This window comes from Euprymna scolopes, chromosome 13 (genome assembly GCF_053919585.1).
Source record: "Euprymna scolopes isolate OS-2025 chromosome 13, ASM5391958v1, whole genome shotgun sequence".
Classification (NCBI taxonomy): Eukaryota; Metazoa; Mollusca; class Cephalopoda; order Sepiida; family Sepiolidae; genus Euprymna; species Euprymna scolopes.
In genome coordinates this window covers 35,339,250-35,363,357 of record NC_136494.1, presented here as the reverse complement: position 1 = coordinate 35,363,357, position 24,108 = coordinate 35,339,250, and the positions used below count along the sequence as shown (strand labels likewise).

General features: G+C 34.1%; 1 protein-coding gene across 2 annotated transcripts in view; it reads right to left on the bottom strand.

Moving 5' to 3' along the window:
• Positions 1 to 24,108, bottom strand: part of LOC145291972 (uncharacterized) — a 38,574-nt gene that overhangs the window by 4,440 nt on the left and 10,026 nt on the right. For both annotated transcript variants that reach the window (XM_080137912.1, XM_080137913.1), the window contains exons 4-8: positions 21,371 to 21,552; positions 16,628 to 16,859; positions 12,958 to 13,260; positions 5,534 to 6,124; positions 3,568 to 4,082 (exon numbers count right to left, since the gene is read on the bottom strand). In XM_080137912.1, the coding sequence (XP_079994038.1) occupies positions 3,568 to 4,082; positions 5,534 to 6,124; positions 12,958 to 13,260; positions 16,628 to 16,859; positions 21,371 to 21,552 (1,823 nt within the window). The remainder of the gene's footprint in view (positions 1 to 3,567; positions 4,083 to 5,533; positions 6,125 to 12,957; positions 13,261 to 16,627; positions 16,860 to 21,370; positions 21,553 to 24,108) is intronic.

The window sequence follows — 24,108 nt, the reverse complement described above, 5'->3', positions numbered from 1 at the left end:
CCAATTTGGCAATAGGCGCAACAGCAAACACATTACTTTTTTTTCACGTTTTTTCCTCCTTTGCGGTACAGGTTCGAGCCTGCCTGCCTACTACCACTTTTTTTTTTTTTTTTTTGCTTAATACACACTTCCAAACACCCGGGCAACGCTGGGCACCCAGGCTAGTCAATTATTAAGGTTTAAAGCCACTCAAGAATAAAGATTAACGAGATGGATGGATTGAGAGTTGAATGACGCTGAATATTATGAGAGGATTGAAAATGATGAATACAAAGTATAAAATTTGATGACTTATGAGGACAATTTATAACTAATGTTTGACATTAAATTTAAAGATGACCATGTTGTAGCTTTCAGGAAAGCAATCTTGTGGCAAAATGTTCCACTAATGAAAGGTTTTTTATAAGAAACTCTGTTCATTGAAATTCTGTCTGATGTTAGACATATGGAGGAAGAAAGGTAAGTTCTTGTAGCTGTGATAGGAAGTTGAGCTCTTGCTGTAGTTACAAGAAGGTCTTATACATTAAAGCCCAGTTTCATTGAAAAAAAATTTATTCATCTTCCTGAAGGTCATCTACAAGTCAAACGATATTTCCCTGTGGTAACGTGTTTGAAACATGTCCAATAAACAGGACAGTTCATTTGTAGCAGCTATCATCCTGGTCAAACTCAGTTGGCTTCTTCCTCAGCATGGACTGCATGTCAAACCATCGCAGTCCAGTTTCAACAATCCTGGACCAGGTCACAGGAAATGACTAGACATTCCCAATTTCAATGCCGGAAACCAACTACTTGTGAGGCTGATAATATCGCCAGGTTGTCGTTCATTGTTGTCACCCAGGTCTTTGGCTGCCCACCGACACGTTTATGCCATGGTGTCCAATACATTGGATCAGAGGATTGATTCGATTATTTATTAAAGTTACATAGACGCGCGACACACAAATACACACGTGAAGTTTTCTCAATTTTATAAAAAATAGAAATTATTATAATTATATTCTTTCATTTTGTTTAGAATTCTTACTTTCTGACATTTCATTCTTTTCTTTTTTATGCATTGCTATTTAGTGGGTTTTTTTTTCTTTCTTTTGGTTGTAATTTTGTCTTTATTTCATATTTCTTTCTTTTTCTTTCTTTTTAATTTTCTTTTTTGCTCTCTCACATTTCTTTCTTTTTTAAATTCTCTCTTCCTCTTTGCCTTTTCTGTTACAAACATTTAAAAAATATCCAATACACATCGGATCAGAAAGCTGAATGAGTCATTATAAAAATTTTAACATAATGGATCCCAGACATTGCTGGGCAGGTACAATTTATTTACAGAATAGAACAATTTTGCACCAAATTTATGTTCATTTATGAAGTTTTAACCCAAGATTTTTTTTTTTTTTACATAGAGGTCAGCACTTATCAAGGTTCGGAGGCCATTCGAGGACAAGGGTTACTGAGTGTACAGTAGTCAGTGGGATAATATAGTAATCGTTAGTAGTGGAAATTTGGTAAATTGGATTACTTAACATCAAGAATTTGTTTATGTTGGACTTGAAGAAAACCAAATTGTAGTCAGATGGAAAACAGGCAAACAGAAGAGAGTTCCACAGGTATGCAGTTCTAAGAAAGAAGCTTTGTTCATGATATATATACTTATAAACCTTATGTTTAGAATCCTTATTCCAATTGTTGCTAAAATTCAATAACCTCTTCAGTCTTCAGTCCAATATATTGTACACCCTGTAAAATGCTTACAAAAAGTAAATGCGACACAATACAAGTGTGGGATTCACGTCGGAAAACAAGTAAATAAGGACACTATTATCATCACATAAGCACGTTCATATTCCAACACAGAATCGCATATCTAAAAGAGACGAGTGTTTCAGTCATTCTATTTCTCATATGACATTCTTTCTGCAAACTCAATCTTGAAATATGTCTCCCTCATCATCGGTAGAACATCGTCGTCAGGTCTCTGCTCCATATCTAACGCGTGATATTCAGCATTTTGAAAGAATTCAAAGATTGGTTACTCAAATAGTGTATATAGACTATCGGATCTGTCGTAGGAAAATCGATTCAAATTCAAAAAGTTTAACCTTTTCTTCCTTGCTCGTCAATGATTACATGGTCATCTCATTTTGGCCAACAATCTCCTCAATGGGCGTTATGATATATCTCTGGACCTATTATTCAACCTTGCACTGGAAAGAGATCTATGCAGATACTACAAGAAACTATTTTACGACCGAATGAACTGAAGGAGGAACATTTTCTTAATCAGTATCCATGGAGCTTGAAATATACTTGCAAGTGAAATAATAAATCCTCCAACAATTTAAGCTGAATTTGGACAGGTGTTGAGCCACTGCATCCTGTTCTGCATAAATTTCTACCACCTTTCCCTATCCAAAAAACAATTTGTCTGGCGGAACAACAAAGCTCACCTGATTATCCTAGGGATGATGGATGACATGTGCTGAAACAGGACTCCACATTTTGAGTGAAACAGTTGCATTTGCGAGTGATTTTTCAAAGTGGCGACTACTAATAATGAAACGCTTATCTTTTGCCGATTGTATTTCTTTCACTGGCAATCTTTCAAAGCTCACTACCGAGTGAAAACATCTTTTTTTATATATAAAACAAAGTTAAATTATTTAAACAAAAGTTTAATAGAACAATATACTCTTCTTCTTTTTTTTTTTAATGAAGGCTGTTTCAAAAAACATCTGAAGTAATTAGAATGTTTATACCTTCAAGTATCAACATAAAATTTGTTGTATATTTAGAATTACATTTATTTAAAAAAAAACACACGAAAAAATCTTTATGATGTACATACTCGTCACAGAACTAAAATGTCATATTCTAAAAGTCATGTGGGTTTTGCTAGTAACTTTTCTATTTGGCTAGTGAATGAAAATATTTAGTTGTCAAAGGTAAACTAAAGATAAGTTTTGTCCGTAGAGTCCTGTGAAAGTTTGTTTGAAGTTGGATTGTGCAGAGCCAGCCTCACTCTTTTGTCTCAATCAATCTGATCCAGGGGCAGTACAGAGTTGAGTGAGCTGGAGCCCAAGTAAAATGCAGAAGCTGCCGAAAGTGTTAACACGATCCTACATACAGCGCCTGGTATTCCCAAGTGTTCACCAATCCGGTACTGGCCAGGCTGAACATTGCTTAACTTTAGTGATTTAATAACCGGTGTTTCTCTACATGGCAACTGGAACACGATTGCTCCATTCTTTGACAAATAAATTGAATCAAATTTGATTTGATTGGAAGAAATAGAAAAGAAAAACACATGGAAAGCAAAAACAAAAAACAGAGAAATAGAAAAAAGAAACGGTGAAAAAAGTTAAAAAATAGAAAAAAGAAACGGTGAAAGAAGTTTAAAAATAGAAAAAAGAAACGGTGAAAGTTTAAAAATAGAAAAAAGAAACGGTGAAAGTTTAAAAATAGAAAAAAGAAACGGTGAAAGTTTAAAAATAGAAAAAAGAAACGGTGAAAGTTTAAAAATAGAAAAAAGAAACGGTGAAAAAAGTTAAAGAATAGAAAAAAAAAACTTACTTTGTCCACTTTTCGATTGTCGCAGGGGCACACTGCAACTTAACAGCCGTGAATGATTTTGGAGAAGACGTATTGTTATTAACAACAACTGGTGCGGCCACTATTTGTTGATTCTTTTTACCGATGGCCATATTCAAAATAGAGTTGATGGTCGCCTCCTTCCTGCCCTTTGGTGACAATCTCGTCCTGCCCTTTGATATCACATTTCTAAGGTTAATGCCATTCTGGTGGTGGGGATAGCCATGCACAATTTGCCTGCCGACAGCCAGTTGATTGTTTATATTTACAGTTTGTACATGGGAGCCGTCGGCAGCCTGTGGAATTAGTGTCAATGGAAGCATGGTCACTCCGCTAGAGTTGAGTGTTAGAGGGGGCAACATGATTGTTGATGCGGAGGGGGGAACAGTGTTGAGGTTTGTGGTTCCAGGAGACTGGGAAGGTGGCAGATCCTCTGAAGTACTAGGAAGAAGAAAGTCTGTTGGCATACTGGGGCCAACTGCCGGCGGTGCTGCCACCTGGATGGACAAAAGAAAATTAGCTTTAAAGACGGATATTTTATTAAGATTCTGGATTTTTTTAAATAAATTAAAAAAAAAAAAAAAAAATTTGCCCTTCCCACAGTTATAATTCTTGTTTTCTGAAGCATTAAGATAATGTATTATCAAGATACATGTTTATTTCTTATAACTGATTTTTTTTTTTTCATTATCAATTTTTCTTGTTATATATTACAAGAAAAATTGATGTTGAAAATGAAAAGTCAATAAATTATGATATTCAAACAAGGAATTATAATAAAGAAAAATCCCTAAACCATGGATTTTCAAAGATAGGCTCTTTTCATCAGAGAATGAATTGATTATAAAAAAAAACATTTTGTTAGCTAAAAGGCACTTTTCTCAATAACTACGAGAAAAGTACGGACAGACGAACAGACAAGGGTCAATTTACAGGTTTATCCTCCTTTTGTCGGGGGACCAACAAAGCTTCTTTCTTGGAATTGCACGCCTGTGGAACTCTGTTCCATTTGCTTGCTTTCCAACTGACTACAATATGGTTGTCTTCGGGTTCAACATGAACAAGTTCTTGATGAGCTGTCCCCTTATTTACCAAATTTCCACTACTAACAAGTACTAAGATATTGTCCCACCATACACTCATTAACCCTTGTACTTGGGTGGCCTCCAGACCTTGATACAAGGTGACTCCATTGTATAAAATCAAAAAAAAAGAAAACATTTTTTTTTTTTTTTAACAAAGTGAGGATGGTTGAAATTAAACGCTTAAAAGCGAACGTCTGGTTTTCTAGGTCAAGCATCACGCCGTACAAAAATTAAGTCATGCAGAGCCAGTTAAGCTTTACGCTCTCTGTGTATTTGTTTGTTTCCCCAAGATGTTTGGGAAAACTAGCTCCCCACAAAAAGGGGAGTGTCCAAATGAATAGCAATTGTCTAATATGACGGGTTTTCCCCGCATTGATCAAAGCTCATTGCTTCTGGACATGCTGAGAACACACTTCACTTTCGATTTTTAGTTTCACTTTTATACGGAAAAGCCAAACAAACAGGCAAGAGTAAGAAATAGTGCGAAAGTAGCGTGTAAAAGTCGCTCAAATAAAAGATAGAGACGACCTCCTTTTGTAAATTGGAGATACTATAATCTGGAGAGTATATAAAAAGTTCTAAGATGTGGTAACTCCCCCGAACCCCCCCCCCCCCCGAAAAAACCTTTACCGGGCAAAGAAAAAATTGCACACACTGGGCAAAGAAAAAATTGCACACACACACGCACACACATTTTCGCTTTTATATAATAGATAACCAATAACTGTTGATTCATCTCATTCCAATTCTCAAGCATAGAAACATTCTCTCAGCTCTCATTACACAACCTCCCACCACCTCATACATTTTTACACTTTCATCAACAAATGACAAATTTATAAAAAAAAAGAAAAATACTTTACCTGGCCGGCTATTTGAACTTTGGAACTACTCTCAGAGACCTCCTCTAAATTTTCATTAACTGGTATCTGGAGTAGTTCCTGCATAAGATTATCATCGAGTTCAGTGCCTTCTGCCGGGGTTTGGCCCGCCTGTTCCCAGGCCTTGGCCAAAATATCACTGCTGCTACCCGAACTGATTTCCGTCACCATAGCAGTGGATTGAGATGACTCTGTATTGCTATCTGTGCATGGCTGAATTTCTTTCACTGTAATATGAGGCGTTATCATATTCGTATGAGTGCTCGATCTGATTTCACTAGCCGTCTCTGTAACTTGATGTATAACTACACTGCCGGTGTGCTGGCCATGTTGGATTTCAGTTCCAGCTGGTGGTATCACGATACTTTTACACAATGCAGGATTCATTTCTATCGGTGTTCTTGTAACTAGAGATGGTACAAGACTATGAGTCGTTGTACCGGGTTCAAGCAAAGTGATGCCCGTGCTGTTCTGCCAGAATTTCACATCTTTAATTGCATTTGAACCTTTTATGGATGAGTTCAAAAATTCTTTCAGTGGAATGAGAGACTTTTGTTCAAATGGTTTATTGATCTGAAAATAAGAAAATAAATATTTAATTCATCGAGAAATATGTCTCAGTCTTTGCATTAAAATGGTGTGTGCAGAACAGGAGACTTTTTTGATTTTGTCATACTCAAAGAATGGTCAAGGATTTGAACCCAGTCATAAAGTTACCTTTGACTCTATAACCTGGTATGAAAATATTTAAATAGAAGCGTTGGTTGAGTTTGAAAAAAATAAATACATATTAGATACGTTTAAAGCCAAAACAATGCATTATTACAAAATAAAATATATTTATAAATTTCAATATAAATTTCAAACAAAATAAATATCTGTTTATTTTGTAATAATGCGTTGTTTTGGCTTCAAACATATCTAATACGTATTTATTTTATTCAAACTCAACCAGTGCTTCTATTCAAGGAACACAAACCCAAACATGAATACCGCGTGACCAACGCACCGTTCCAACATTTGAAAAGACTACCGCAAAAACAACAAACGGACTTCTACTGATTCTATGCTCCAACAACAACATGGAAAAAAGAAAAAGAAAGAAAGACATACTGAAGATGAAGTTTTACTTCGAAATATATTTATGAATTTCAATATAAATTTCAAACAAAATAAATATCTGCTTATTTTGTAATAATGTGTTGTTTTGGCTTCAAACCAATACGTATTTATTTTATTTATTTATTTATTTATTTTTCAACTTTGGGCATTCTTTTCACACTATTACCTCAATTTTAATTTTCAATTAATGTGCTAATAAGCAATATTTATAATTACCCACATCTATTTTGCTAACAACATTTCCACTAATGAGATGAGCTATTTATTGAAAAGTCCATGGATTAAGAAAAAGACTTTAATAATTATCTGTACTTCTTTCCAAACAATAAATTTTGTTGTAATTCTATATGATTTATCTCAAAATTTCTATTTATATCATTGCTCACATATTGAGCTTTCTTTATCTGCCTGGTATCATCTTATAAATATTGGTATTAATATTTATTTGGACTTTATGTTTACAGTATTATACATGTATTCTTACTGCACTTGAGTATTTCAATTATATTTTATATATATATATAATATTTTATATATATATATATATATATATATTTTGTGTACAGAAAGTTGTTAGTTGAGACAGGTCATTGGTACCGTCGGTTTCAAGCCCGATAATAAGGCCCGTTTAAGGTATCCTTATCGAGCTCTCCTCAGCCAATATTCGTCTTAAAATTTGGATTTTCCTTTTAATTGAGCACTCTGCTGGAATTCTTTTTCCAAAAAAACTAATCATATATATATATATATATATATATATATATTGGTCCCCCGGTTTATCGGAGAGGGGCCTATGTTTTCAATGACTTCCGTGCTTCCGTTAGTCCGGACTATTGCCAGATAAACGTCCATTAGTTTTTCCTGCAATTTTGCTACAAATTGTATTTCATTAAATAGATGTGTACAGTAAAAAATTTGTTTTTATAAAAATTCCCGTTGGGCCCCCACGGGCTCAAAAGAGATCAAAAATGCTCCAAAATGGCCAAAAATCACACATTTTGCCCCATAACTTTTTTAATCTATCCATTAGATTTTTTTCAAATTTGGCCAAAATGTGGAGCCCATTGTTTTTAATATAAATCCAGTATGGGTGACCCTGGCAAAATTCTGGTTTACATCCCTGGGGACTTTCAGTGCCAAAAACGCCTCTTTTTGTGGCTCTTTTTCATATTTCTCAACAAAAACTTGATATGTCTGACTATATAGTGGTTTTTCATGGTGGTCAACTCAAATATACATGTGTTAAGGCCTGAAACTGCACCATTATTCATTTACACTGGGATTCGGCGCCCCTAAGGGCTCAAAAGAGGTAAAAAATGCCCCAAAATGGACAAAAATGACACTTTTTGCCCCATAGCGTTTGATCCATGTATTAGATTTTCCTGAAACTTGGCCAAAATGTGGAGGCCATTGTTCTTAATATAAATTCAGTATGGGTGACCCAGGCAAAATTCTGGTTCGCATCCCTCAGGGACTTTTAGGGCTAAAAAACATGCCTCTGTGGAGCTCTTTTTTCATATTACTAAAAAACTTGATATGTACATCTATATAGTAGTTTTTCATGGTGCTGAATTTAAATATACATGTCTTAAAGTGTGAAACTGCATCGTTTGTCCATTTTCGCTGGGATTCAGCGTTCCAGGAGCTCAAAAGGGGTCACAAATGCCCTAAAATTGCAAAAATTGACACTTTTTACCCCGTAACTTTTGCCCCATTCATTAGATTTTTCTGAAACTTGGCAAAAATGTGAAGGCAACTTTGGCCCTTCACACTTCTCACATTCATCATTTCTTCATTATTTTTTGTGGCGTCATCTCACCTGCAGCAGCAGAGGGGAACTACACATGCGCAGCTTGTTTCAATTATATTTCACTTTGTATTTGTACCAATCCTTAATTTATGAAACTTGATGTAATTACAAAGCATATATAACAAACAAATGGCAAAAGTCTATATTCTAAATTTCATGATGTTGACCATCTTACAATTTATTCCTTTAAATTACATTGACATTTACAATTCTTGACAGCAACTTTTTCGTAGTGCAAAATCATTAATTTAATTATTATATTAATTAATAAATCTATTTTGTCCATAACTCATCAGAAGAAATAGCAACTACCAATCCATTAAAATAAAATAAAATGCATTTGGGCATGATTACAAAATTCAAAATGGCGTAATAAAGGATAAAATAAAAGATAATTGCAATTTCTCTTTCAATTTTCAGATTTTGTAATCATGCCCAAATACATTTTATTTTCTTTTTATGGATTGATAATTGTTATTTCTTCTGGCAAGTTAAGGGCAGAATAGATTCATTGATTGATATAATAATTAAATGAATGATTTTGCATTACAAAACTATTGCTATCAAGAATTGTAAATATCAACGTAATTTAAAGGAATAAATTGTAAGATGGTCAACATCATGAAATTTGAAGTATAGACTTGTCATTTGTTTATATATATATATATATATATATATATATATATATATAATTTGAGGTTGCTATTTTCCAAAGGTAGGTTAATCAGTGAAATATAACGACATTCATACGAGAGTGCTCGATACAGAAGTAGAGCAAGTTACATTTGTCTTTACATAAGCAGTAGTTTGTTGCTACACAGTCATGAGCATGTTTCGGCCTACCAGTATTTACCAACTAGAGACCTCATCAGGCAACAACCCTTATTTCCGAAAACGGAATTTAAAAAAAAAAAAAAATTTTTTTTTTTTTACTTTGTGGCGAAGTTCAAATTCTTCAACTTGCAGTAATCATCTTCTACACTGATGATTGCATAAGTATGAAATACATGCATCTAAGTAAAATAAAATATTCAAAATAAAAAAAATATTATTTAGCCTCCTTGCAAACAAAAAACAAAAAAAAAAATATTATTTAGCCTCCTTGTAATTGAATTAGAAACAGCTGTCAATCAAAGCATGGCGTAATATTTTGATTCCTGCCACCAAAAACCGTTACAATCAGCTTACTGTATTTGTCCACCAACTCAACATCATATAGAAATTAATTTTTTTCTTACCCATGCTAATTCAAGTTGACCTAGTGGTTGAATACCAGGCTGCAGTCTCAAAGGTAATTTTGCGACAGAGTTCAAATTGTAGGAGATTGATCTTCCTAAACTTTATTTTCTCCCTAAGAAAGGATTAGTTAGTTTATTGCTAACTGCTTGAGGCACTCCTACTGGAAAATGCCTACAAGCATGCTTAGGCATTTTTTACAAAAAATGGCTTAAGTGCAATTATCCTTAATGCACTGACTTCTCAAAACCACACCTGATCTTGTGTCCACGCTCTGTAGTTAAATGATGTTTTAAAAATAGTTTATTGTAACATGTACAAAACTGGTTAAAGGGAAAATACATGGGGAGTGGTATATATATTGTTGTTTTTGTTTATTTTAAATATAATTATCCACTGACACATGTTTCATCGTCTATGACTTATCAGAGTGGCCGAATCTAGCGAGATTCGAAATCAGGACCCCACAGTTTCTGAATTTTTGAGATGAGAATTAATATATATCATTTGGATAGCTTAGACTACTGTTCATATCATGGGTGTTATTTTTACGTTTCAGCCAATTTAACCTCAAACTTTCTCCAGGTCTATCTTGACAAAGGCTCTTATTAGTGAATGGAAGAAAAAATGTTTTGTTCTTTTATTTTCCAACAAACTATATTCATTAAAATTCAAAATATGTGATGTGTTTATGAAACCAGGCATCAAGTCATTTCCGTCTTAATTCGGATTTTTAATTTCGCTTATTCACTTTCAAAAAACAATAAAATAAGGACAAAAAAAAAAATAAGACAGTTAATAGAAAAGAACACATCGAAATCTCTGACTGAGCAAGATTTTTGCACCAAAATGATGGGGCAATCTTCTACTACTTCATCTGATTTTGATATTTATGGTAATGTAGGTGTCCTCGACTCCAGAGTGGTTAAAGCCAGGTAACGTCTTATGCCTGCTCTCCATGATGTCAACTTCAAAGAATTGACATTAATCATATTGTATGCAGTCAGATCGTTTCTTATGCACTTAAATAAGGTTGTGCTCTTTGGTTTACCACAATCTCTAGTACCTGGGGTATCCAGACAGGTTAAGGAGCAGATACAAGATGTATGCCAAACAATGTGAGATGCTGAGAGCTAAGATATCCACAATTCCACGTATACCAATTTTCTGCTGAAGCATGGTTAATGGAGTCCTTTGACGATGTAATCCATAAAATGTAGGTCCTGGATATGACCTTAAACTATATCCGATGGTGAGGCCTTAGCTTGCGGGCTTTGGGAAGTGTGGAGCCTCCCTTTAATTACCATTGCTCCCAGGTCCACTCTAACCCGGAGTGGTAGTACCTGTTAGGTTTGTTTTGTTTTTGTTTTATGGCATACCATCCCTTTTCAGGTTATTTAATGCTGAATCCAAAGATTCGGAAGAAAAATTTTCTAATAGAATATATTTGTTGTTTTCAAGTCGGTTTCTATTTAATCCATAGTTGGGACCTAAACAGGTACTACCACTCCGGGTCAGAGTGGACCTGGGAGCAATGGCAATTAAAGGGTGGCTCCACATTCCCCAAAGCCCACAAGCTGGGGCCTCACCACTGGATATAGTTTAAAGTCATATCCAGAACCAGTACCTGTTAGGGTCTCAACTATGGGTTAAATAGAAACCGACTTGAAAAAAAAACAAAAAAACAAATATGTTCTATTAAAAAATTGTTCACTGGATTCGCCATTAAATAACCTGAAAAGGGTTGATATGCCATAAAACAAAAACAACCAACCAACATAAAATGTAATTAACATCTGTTCTTATTTCCTTACCTCTACCCCCAAAGGCAAAGTTAGACATAAGGTCAGTTTTAAATGTGGGGAAAAATCTATCTCTCAAAAAAAAAATAAAGGGGGACAGCACTTTGGATTGGAACAAAAATTAAAATTGGTCCAGTCAAAAAAGATAAAAAGATTTCTCCTTCACTGACCAAGAATAGAACAGACTAAGTGTAGCATTAGAATAGATACTATACCTTAACTCCTATATACCTTAAGAACATAAAATGTTAAAATATACCTTAGTTCTGAGATTGAGTTGTGTTTGAAAATAAAGTGTTTTAATTGTTCTAATTAAGTTGTAATTAATTAACTGAAAAAGTCACACAGCTCTCTCTTAGCTATTTATTTTGCTCCCCCACCTTACTATGTTGATTCAACCCCTTTGACGTACATATTCCTGACTAACCCAACAAGCAGCAAAATCCCACCCTTTCACTGTTGAAGTCTCCAGATGACAGAAAGCCTTCTACTCTAATAGTTGCTACACTTTGGAATTCACTTGTTTTCTGCTTTCCCGACTGTATTGACCCGCAGATGTTTAAATGTAATGTGAACAGACATCCTGCTGCTCAATTCCCTACAGTGCCTCAACAGACACAATCCTAAATAGTATTCCCTTAGGTTCCAAGTGGCAATGTTGCTTTGTTTGAGGTATGAAAAAAAAACACTAACATTTCTTTATGCTTCTGTGACTATGTAGAGAAAGAGAGACACATTTTTTAATGCTAATTTACGTGCGTGTTCGTACACACTGTAAACACATATGCAAGTTAGATAGCAAAATAATAGGACATTTTCTTTCTATATTATTCATATGTATAATATAAAAATAAAGACACTTCTTATTTTTAGTTAGTTATTTTTTTTAACAAACAGATATATCACAGTTTATGTATTTTCGAATTTGGTTGTTTTTGTTTAACGGCATATCAACCCTTTCTGGGTTATTTAATGCCGAATTCTATACTTTTGGAGAAAGTTTATCAGCTTAAAATTTCTTATATATTCAAATATTTATTCACTATATTTGGTTTGATTGTTTTGCAGAGGAAAATTGTTTTTTACTTTGCAGAACACATGATTGAGTTTTTCAAAGGGAAAGGAAAAAAACAATAACATCAATGCTTGGTGCATTTTAGGTCAGGAAGCCAGTATCTTCTGACAGCCTGATCTAGTAGCACCAGATTGAATATAATCCAACTAAAACAAATAGTGATAGTGGTTGCCACCAAACGGGTCACCGATACGTCAAGTATTTTACCAAGATATGCTTTGGTTAATGATCTTTGTTCTATTTTTTTTTTTTTTTTTTTCGTTTCAAGAGTAACAAGACTTTTAAAGGACTGAATAAAAACATCAAATACAACAAAAAACAAACAAAAGAAAGATAGTGATAGAAAATGTTTAAAAGTTACCATAAATGTCTTAACGTTGTCCTGAGAAGAAGACGGGGTAACAGGAGTAGGAGGTGGAAGGGGAGGGGGAGATGGTGATGGTATGGATTTTGGTTGATCACGAGTTGAGCTTTCCTCTGTGAGATGACTGTCACTGTTTGATGGAGGTTGTTCAATGATGGATTTCAGATTCCCCAGCAAAAGATCCGGCTCCACTGGTTCAGATTCTTTTTCTGGACTACAAACGTAGAACGATTTAGAAATCATGGCTCGGACCGGCTTCCACTTGCCAGGCATTTTGAAGTACAGTTTGCCATCTTTCACCTTAAACAGAAGAAATTAAATCTCATAATTATTTTATTTTCATCAATGCAATTCTTAAACATGCAATTCATCTATATCATGTTTCTCTTAGTCTGTTCATTCCAATTTTTTTTTTTTTTTTTTTACACAGACATCACCATTTATCAAGGCCTGGAGGCCACTCGAGGATAAGGGTTAATGGGTTAATTAGTCAATGTGATTATAGCGTAGTAAACATAAGTAGTTGGAATTTTGTAAATTGGATTACTTAGGGGGACGGTTCATCAAGAACTTGTTTATGTTGGACTTGAAGACAATCAGATTGTAGTCAACTGAAAAGCAGGCAATCGAAAGAGAATTCCACAGGCGTGCAGTTCTAAGAAAGAAGCTTTGTCATTGAAAACTTTTCAGCTGACCTGGCTCAAAGTTTGTACAGGCCTTTAAGTTGCGGCAAACTAAGTAATATGGTATCCATTCAATGCACGTTTCTGGATTAACAATTATTGATAGGTGTTGCAATATTTTTGACTCATAATGGGGGTATGCTCCCTCAAAGTTTGGAGATTTTATTTATAAATGCTGCTGCTAGGAACTGATGAATCAAATCAGTTCACGTTCTGCTATTAACCAATCAGAAACCAGAATTGCTCCTTAAAAATTTCATCTTTTTAGCATCCCAGCACATAATTTTTCGTGTCAACATGAGAAGATCTTTTGCTCTTTGGCTGCAAAATTATAAAGTCTGAAACCTGTACAGAACAGCTGTCCACTTCGTCATCTCCAGGACTTGCATAGAGTAACTACCCATCGGAAACTCTTCTGAAACTAAACATGGCTTACAACTCAAAAATAGGGATTTGTATTTCAACCATCCATTTTGCATAAAGCATTCATTTTAAATTTCCTCATATTTTGTTGATTTTTAATGGGCTAAAAAAGTGTTTTATATTTCACCTCAGACTGAAAATTTATTGGCAAGAAATATTTCAAAATTTTCATCTATTCACACAATTTTGTTTTTTAATAGAGCATTATATATATATATACATATATATATAAGAAATCATATAATCATAGATTATAAATTATACTAGTTCTGCGCTATTAGATACACTATTGCAATAAAAAAAAGGCATACCGTTATATGTTTGCATCGCAATGCCTTCTATAAATAACTATGGTCAACAACAAATTTGTTGTCTGCGTTTTTTCAGCTGATTTACGATAAATCTGATGCACTGAATGCAAAAAAAATCACATTAGTTTTGTTCAATCAAGGCCAGTTTTTGAGCTAAGTTCATGTCTTTTTTTTAATGTATTTGCTCAAATGTTATACGCGTGTGTGAAGCATTTTAGAAGAAATTGGTGGGGGTAAAATGGCATATCAAATAATTGTTTTGATTGGAGATGATTATTTTAATGACAAAAAGTATTCAGGTCCGATAGTTCTGGGTGATTATGTCAAAAAGGGATCAGTTTGAAGTCATAAAACCTCGAAATTTTCCAAAAATTGGTGCTCAGCATTACACGAAGACGGCTTGGTCTGTGCAGGAGAAATTGGTACCTTGCAAAGAAAGGAACGTCATCATGGCATTCTGATGGACAGACATAGAATACTCTTCCCACCATTGCACATCAAGCTCATTTTAATCAATCAGTTCACCAACGCTCTGGACACGGATAGTGACTGCTTCACTTACTTGAGCCAGAGTTTTTCAGAATTGACCATGGAGAAGTTGAAAGCTGGTATTTTGGATGGTCTTCAGATCCAGCCCATCAGTGATCCAGAGTTCAAAAACTCAATGAACAAAGTGGAACTGGAAGCGTGGAAGGGATTTGTTCTGGTAGTGAAGTACTTTCTTGGCCATAATAAGGCCAGAAATTATGCAGAACTTGTTAGCAACATGCTAACTCCTTAAACATGGGCTGAAACATGAGCGTCAAGATGCACTACCTATTTTCACGTATGGACCGGTTTCCTGAGAACCTGGGTTTAATGAGTGATAACGAGGAAGAGAGATTCCATCAGGACCTGAAAGACATGGAGACCAGATAACTTTGTCGCTGGACGCAGTCATGAAGACCGATTACTCTTTGAATCTGAAAAGAGACCTCCCTGCTGCTGAGCATGGAAGTTTAAGCAATAAAGTTTTAACAATGGTGAAGCAACATGCAATTTACATGTACTTACCAATGCTTAGTTTTCAGTTTACAATAATCGATGTTTCTATCAGGTAATCAATATATGTTGTTGGCAAAACATGTTTTGCTTTTAAAAACATATTTAGGATGATGTGTTGACAAAAATCAACTGATAATGCGATAACAATGTAACCGATTTTGTCACAAGATCTGAATTTTTTTTTTAAAGCACAAACTTAGCACAAAAACTTTATCTGGTGAAGAGAAACAGATACCATTTCCTGATTCAACAGTGCAAAAATACCCTAAATCAGTTATAGAAATCAAAACAACATTGAAAAAGTAAAAAAAAATTATTGCATAATGATCTTTATAAATACACCAGACAATGATTCTAGCAAACTACATTAACAATTACAAATTCCTTTCAAATTTGAAAGCATCACAAAGTATTTAATTTTTTTGTCAACTATAAGCAAAAAATGTTTGACTTGTTTATAATATTGTAAAACTTTGTAATTCGATAGTGCCTTTGAACCCTTTAAATTGGCAAAATTACAGTAATTTCTGTCTTTAACTAAGGCTTAAAAGTCACAAATCAAATACACAGTTTCTCCGTGCACTTAAACCAAAGAAACACACTATTTTTACAATAATCCCTCCCATAATGCATCATAAGGAATGTTATAAATTTTGTTTTATAAATAGTAGGTACAAGCAAAAATGAGAGGATTAGAGAGTGAACTTTACCAACATGAAAATATCTGCCCGTTAAGCAAGAGAAAAATGGTCTTAAAAGAAAAGAGAGAACACCATATCATCTTTTACCAGTTTTGAAGGTTTGTTATCGTATTTCCTTATTTTACTTGCTAATATTGGTTACATTCAAAATGTTACTTTAAGAAATCTATTAATCGTTATGCTAATAGAGATTTTTGAATGGAAATCACTCCAGACAAGACATGAAGTCACTTAATGTAAGGAGCTAACAAGAATTAAAGATGATTATTGCAAAGACAGGAGATGCATATTGGTCTTAGCCTTGAAAAGACCAAGGATATAGGTCAGAGGAAAACAGCAGAAAGAGAGTTCCACAAGTCTGCAATTCTTGGTAAAGATGCTATTGGAATAAGAAGCTGTATTACAAAACGGTGAAGTGATGGATATCACTAGACCAATAAGCTGGAACAAAGGAAGCAGGGATTAAATCAATTTTGAAGATTGACTAAACATGACTAATACATACGGTAAGTCCACAAAGGGTACAATGAGTTTGTTTTTTCTGGATTTTCTTCTTTTTCTTCCCTTGATTTTCTGTCTGCTCATTATCTTTATCTTCGTGACAATGGCATGGACAACCAGGAAGTCCATAAGAGTTGGCTTCATCTGAAAGTTCAACATCTTCAAAGCCAGTCAGCTTGCTGGTAAATTCAGGATCTGTACCATCAAGTACAACCTCTTCAAAATCTTCGGCATGGCTGAAATTTTTAAACAGATAAATAATAGTTGACAACAAAAGTAATTTATTCTGATTTTTGAAAAATTATTTGAATGGAATATTTGACAAAAAAACAATTTTTCCTTTTGAAAACATGAATAACATTTGACAAAAAAATTATTTTGTTCATCATGAATGACTTACGCCTGAACAACATTTTACAAAAAAATGTATCCTATAATCGGATCTACATCTTGTGGTAATTCTAAAATTCAATTCTACTATTTTCAGGTGATTAGATGTAAACAAACTGAAAAGTGGTTGGATTATTCGGATTACTTGAATATCTTGAATGTTATTTTAACTACATTTTCGTCACTGTAACCTTCAACCTTGTTCAGGAATCTCTTGTCAAATTTGGGAGAAACTTTCTGTTGAACTTGAAAATCTGTACGGAAATAGAATATTTAATCTACAGGGATTAACATGCTCTCATTCCATCAGTCATAACCGGGCAGTAGTCTGAAGTAATTCACATTTATATTCTGAGTATCACCCACACTGAGGATTGAACATTCAACCTTCAGACGAATCACATACAACTGAATTTTACCTAGTACTTAATCTGTTACAAGACGGGTCCTTGAAAATTAAATATGATGCAGATTTCTGAGTTTGACAAGATACACCTTAAGAAGGTCAGAGGTTATATCAGCTGAAGTGCTGTGTCAATAACAGTTATGATGAGAACAGTAGTCCAAATAATACAAATTATTAATCTTCATTTCAAAAATTCAGAAACATGAAAATTTGAACTTTGAAGTGGGGGATCACTTTCACATTTAAATTTAATGCAAAAGTGATTAAACTTTTCCAGGTCAGCAGGTGGTAATAATCACCAACATCCAAACCAGATACCATTTTTAAGAAAAGTCATCACAAACAGAAGTGAGTGAACATTACTACTTAATTGCTCAAAAGTGAGTTATCATATGACACTAAATTTATATGCAAAAATGATCTCCCATTGTAAAATCTAAAATATTGTTTGTTTTTTTTTCATTTTTTTTTTTTGTTTTGTTCTTTACTGTAAACTTTTTCAGGCTGTTGACATGGTTCCCCCTACCTCTAAAAAAGTATAATTTCAGTTTTAGGTATCTGTGCAGAATTTGAACCTGATGTAACTGGCCACTCGGCTTTGCTTGGAACATGACGTCAACCACCGGCTTTCGCTGAGCATCGCCGATTATCAAAGCATAACAATGCTACTCAAGGAAAATACTGAAGAAAACAAATGTAATAAAATCACCAGAAAAAAAAAAAAAAAAAATATAATGAAAAAGAAACAACAATCTGCCATAACAATTTCGGTTGTATTCTTGTAACAATTTTTATTAAGTGAAAAAATAAACATATTTTTTTCCAGCCATTTTTTGGATCAAACAAAATTGAATAGACTTAATAAGATAACCAATTTTTTGTGTTTTTCATATTTTTTATCAGCTGAAGTGCTATGTCAATAACACTTAAGATGAGTGCTTTAAGTGCTTTTTTAAAAACTTTAGTTAAACAAAAGTTTTTAAAAAAGCACTTTTCTGTGTTTTACATGTATTATTTTACTTTTCAACTTTTTCCTTATTTTTATAACTAATGAAAAGTAAACTTTTTTTGTTTGTCATTGTTTTTTTCTTTTCATGAACAATTTTTTTCTTATGGAGTCGGACTGGTTAACCTTTCTTTACTTAAATTAAAACAGCTGGGATACCCCACCCCACATTCTCTCATGACATTCTTCTGACTTGCCATCTTGTAGGCCCACTGGTAGATACATTTGAAACACTGTTGAGATTTTCAGTTTGACATGCTGGAAAAACGTGCCAGTTCTTTCTGACATTCATTGCCAGCATTTCGTCCTGGTACACCTTTTGCCACGTCCATCCTTAACGGATCCGCTTTTGACGCTGATGTACCTCTCACCACAAGACACGCTATTTTTCTTTGCAGTGATTAATCATTTCGTTTGGCAATATGAAATGACATCTTCCGGCATCTGCAACTGCTGATCCAAGGTGGAGATATTCATCTTGTATAAAGTAGTTAGAAACGGCCATTTGAGGGTGTGTTGTTTACTTAAATTATTGATTTTTTTCTTCTAATATTTTCCCCCAAAGATCGTCTGCTCCTTTGCCATGCATTGATTGGCATTTTACATCAGAGTACAGTCGAACTCAAGCACACGATGTCATGTTCCGAGCAAAGACAAGTGGACAATTAGTTACGTCTGGTTCAAATTCTGCACAAGTATTTATTTTTATTTTCCAAAATTATTTGGCACAACTTGCTTAAATGTGACTAACATTCAATAAAAATCTTATTTAAACAAAACCAACATTTTATTTACAAACTAGCCTAGGTGCCCAGCGTTGCCGAGTGTTTTAAGGTATGTGTTAAGAAAAAAAAAAATTGTTAGTAGGCAGGCAGGCAGGCAGATTCGAACCTGTACCGTGAAGGAGGAAAAGAATGTGAAAAAAAAAAAAAAATCTGACGTCTTTGCCATAGTGTCCATCACCAAACCGGAACTGACGACTCTTTAAATTAAGACTAGTCAATCGAAAAAAGGGAATGACTTTTTCAGCGAAAAAAGCGACCTCTCCCTATAGAAAAGTACCCAGTTAAGGGTGAAGGAATTAATGTTTTCAGTCAATTTTTAAATATTTGTCGTGCGAAGGGTTGAGCTTCAAAACAATACTGATCTCATGAAAATCCGTCACCTCTGTTGAAAGTTTTAGGCATACATACATACATTCATACATACATACATTTAAACAGACAGGTGAGATTTATATTATAGAAGATAATATATGAAGGAGGAAAATAATTCAGATATTATGAAAAACAACCAAACGTGCAATTAGTTGAATAAATGCTAATTACCTCCAAATAATTTTCATAAGAAAAAAATTACTAATAACTTTTTAAATGCGTTCATCCTAATTTTTTTTATTTATTTATTGGTGGACTATTATTTTCATCTTTTATAGTTGTTTCACAACATTTCAACCAACTATTCTTCTGGCCTCCGTCAGGTTGTTAACCACAATGTGATAGGAATGCTGAATCTTCAACTGTATCTTCAGTAAATACTGCCTTCCATAGTGGTTGTTGTCTCACCACGGTTTGGCCAACTAATCCTTTGGCCAGCTGAGATGTGTTGGGTTTGGTCAGATTTCACATTGCAGATCAATCTCATCATGAATCTATTGTGTTGCGGTCAAGAGAGCACTGGTCAAGAGCCCAGCATTCACTGCCTTTTGACACAGCTGCTTTTGACACAGCTGCTTTTGACACAGCTGCTTTTGACACAGCTGCTACACAACTTACAACCAAGCATAGAGGGTGACAGTTTACAATGTTATCTGAGGAAAAACAAAAAATTTTCACGCAAGCAGCCTCCACTTTTGTCGTCATATTCGGTTCACATCCACCACCTGTCATTGTTCTGCAGTTGAATGAGAGAGGGTTAATTTTGTTATGTTCAGAGAAATGGGACGTCAGAATCATTGGATATTCTAATAGCAAGCAGACAAGCTCGTTATAGTTTTAACCACAATTTATTCATGGCAGAAACATTAAATTAGTTACAGATGCTATCGAAATGTCTGGCGAATGCCGCCATGTTGTCTTTCTCCTCCTAGAAGTTTTTGTTTCATATTTAACAGTCATTAATCCAGCCCTTTTTCTATTGACTAACAATTTGGGAATTGAAAAAAAAAACAAAAGACAATAAAACTATTGCACACCATAAATTGTCTTAACCACAACGATTGTCATTTTAACATATTCTTAAATGAATCAGCAAAAGAAGAGATGACAAAGAGAGAGAAGATAAGAATGAAAAGAGTGAGGAAGGTGGAACAAAAGTGAGATAGAATAATGAGAGAGAGAAAAAGAGTGAGAGTAAAAGAAAAGGGAGATAAAAAGATGAAAGAAAAGACAGAGTAGAAAAGAGAAATGATAAACTGTTCTTGTCCAGAACCACCCCTATATTAAAAAAGACAAAAATAAAGAAAAATTTGTATCATGTACATGCCCATGATGAAATGAAAATGTCATACTCCAAAAATCACATAAATCAACCAAGTAACTTTATCTTTTAAATTAAGAAAATCAAATTGTATGAGGAAGTGAGGACGGAGTGTTTTGCTCCGCTCGCTTGAAAAAAAACAAGGGGAAATAATTCTAACTTGATAAATCAAAATCAACTATGTAATGAGTACGATTGATCATAAAAATCGATAAAAAATGATTTTCTATCTAAAAAGAAAAAATATTTGATTAATTTATGTGAGTTATGAATTATGATCTTTTCATTCTGTCACGTACATCATACAGATTTTTCTGTATTTTCATTTTTTAATATCGGTGGAATTCTCGACAACCAACAAAAAGTTAAGTAAATACAGAAAGAGAAAAGTAAATAAGAAAAGAAAAAAATACCAAAAAGAAAAACTGAAAAGAAAAAAAAACTCTTTTCTCATGTTTTTGTCTAACCTTTCAGGTGGTGAATGAAAGCCAAAGAGGCCAGAAAATTCGGCCAAAAGTTGATCCTGGCCTTTGAACATTGGCAATAACATATCATAAAGTTCTTTTTCTTTATGTAAACTTCTCTGCTGCCATTCAGCAAATATTCGCAGGACTTTTTGGTACTGACTTGGATGTTTCTCAAAGATAATCTAAAAAATAAAAATTTAAACAAAATACTTAAATTTAGCAGAATATACAAGATTAACAAAAACATACGTTTTTAAACCGAGAGCTTTTTCCATTTAAGATGTGTTAGAAAAATGGTTTCGACCAGTAGTTCTTTTTGCTTTTCTACTCACAAAGCTGTGCGTAACAGGGCACACACGCGCACACACACACACACACACACTTTTAATCTGTAGTGTAGAATGGAGATTAAATCAAATAATGTAAGGGAGATAAATCTTTGTAGTTTAAAAAATGATTTCTATCTCATGCATCATTATTATATTTTGTGATCATTCAACATTTTATGTGTGTGTTTCTCGCCTATACGTAACTTAAAAATTATTCTTTTTTTATTTTACTTTGATTTTCGTCTATTTTTTATTTTACTTAGATTTTTGTCTATTTTTTTATTTTACTTTGATTTTTGTCTATTTTTTTTATTTTACTTTTAAACTTTTAAAAAGATAAACAACATTCTTCTAATATGAAGACGGCATAGTCTTATCTTTCGGAGTTCATTGACTACGAATAGCAAAATAATTTTATTTTTATTAAAATTCAATGGGTAGAAGACTGCGATCATGTTATTATACTATATTTGTATTGTATTATATGGTAAAAAAAAGGGATCGACTAAAACACCAGTCAAGGAAGACAGATGATAGAAGAAGATGAGTGATCTGTGTGAGGAAAATAATATTTTTTATTTATTTACTTTTATTTTTTTTATTTATTTATTTTTTAACTATAACATACACTTTTTTGTTTATCTACTTTTATTTTTAAATTTATTTTTATTTATTTTTTAACTATATTTTTTTGTTTATTTACCTTTATTTTTAAATTTATTTTATTTATTTTTTAACTATATTTTTTTGTTTATTTACTTTTATTCTTTAAATTTATTTTATCTATTTATTTTTTTAACTATAATATATATGTTTTTGTTTATTTACTTTTATTTTTTAAATTTATTTTATTTATTTATTTTTTAACTATAACATGTTTTTTTGTTTTCACACAAATATGTCACACGCTTAGCTGTTATTATGGCAAGTGCTAAACTGTGAGATTCTAATTTTGATTATACTGAACAGTTAATTTAAATGCAATTCAGGTACATGTAAAAGCTGTCAAAAGGTAGGCCCCAAAATGGTGCATATTCTCTCCTGATGACCCAACATTTATCTGGAGGCTGAAATGCAATACCCCACAAGTAGAAAAAAAAGCTGATAAACATGGTTATATACAAGTCTACAAGGTAAGTTGTTTCTTTTAAATAACAATACGAGGGGCGTGTAATAAGTAATTCTCCTGACCCACTTCCCATAGCAGTAGAGCAATGAAACTTGGCACAGTTATTAGTCTTTCTCTACATAGGAACCACCCCTCCCATCGTTTGATGCAGCTCTGGAGACCGTTTTTTGTAGAACACCCCAGGTTGGTCCTCCAACCATGACGTGACTTCAGAAATCAAGGCTGCATCATCTGCGAAACGCTTTCTTTACAAAAACAACTTCATGGCTGGGAAGAGGTGAAAGTCAGAGGGTGCAAGGTCAGGAGAGTAGGGAGGATGGGGAAGGATTTCATAACCACACGCCCGTGCTTCTGATCTGGCGACATGCAAGTTGTGAACCGGAGCGTTGTCCTGCAGGAGGAGGGTACCTTTGCTGATCTTGCCCCGCCTCTTAATTTTCATAGCTTCCCTTAATTTCCTCAAAAGTGAAGCATAATAGGCTCCTGTAATTGTGGTACCCTTTGCCAGGAAATCTGTCATCACTACTCCGTCCTATTCCCAGAAGACTGTGAGTATGATCTTGCCAGCAGAGGGCTGCACCCTTGCCTTCTTTGGAGGTGGTGAGTCCAAGTGCTTTCACTGCATTGACTGGGCTTTGGTCTCTGGATCATAGTGATGGACCCAGGTTTCATCCTGTGTAATCAGTCTTTTGAAAAACTTTAACTCATCTTCTTGGCACATCTCCAAATTCATCTTCGAGCACTCAACGTGTTTTCGCTTCTGGAATGGTGTGAGCAACCTGGGAATCCATCTGGCAGACACCTTATGCATATGCAAATGGTCATGAATGATAGTTTCCACAGACCCTGTACTAATCTTGACATCTTGGGCTATTTGGCAAATAGTAATGTGCCGATCTTCCAAAATGGCAGCCTCAACTTGACAGACAGATGCTTCATCAATGGCAGAAAGGAGACGACCAGGTCTGGGAGCTGTTTCCACAGACTTCCGGCCATGTTTGAATTCACGATGACAGCGTTTTACAAGGTCATATGATGGGGCATTATCACCATAAGTTTCTTTCATTTCATCAAAAGTCTCCTGTGGTGTGTGTCCTTTCAAATACAAAATCCGGATCACTGCTCAACATTCATCAGGCTCCATTTCACACCTGACTCAGTTCAAACACCTGTAAAACAGAAACCACAATTAGTTCAGAGCTGTAATTTGCCACATAACCCGTAGAGATATAAATCATTGCACATGCAAAATTTCAGCTAGATCAGATAACTGGAAGTGG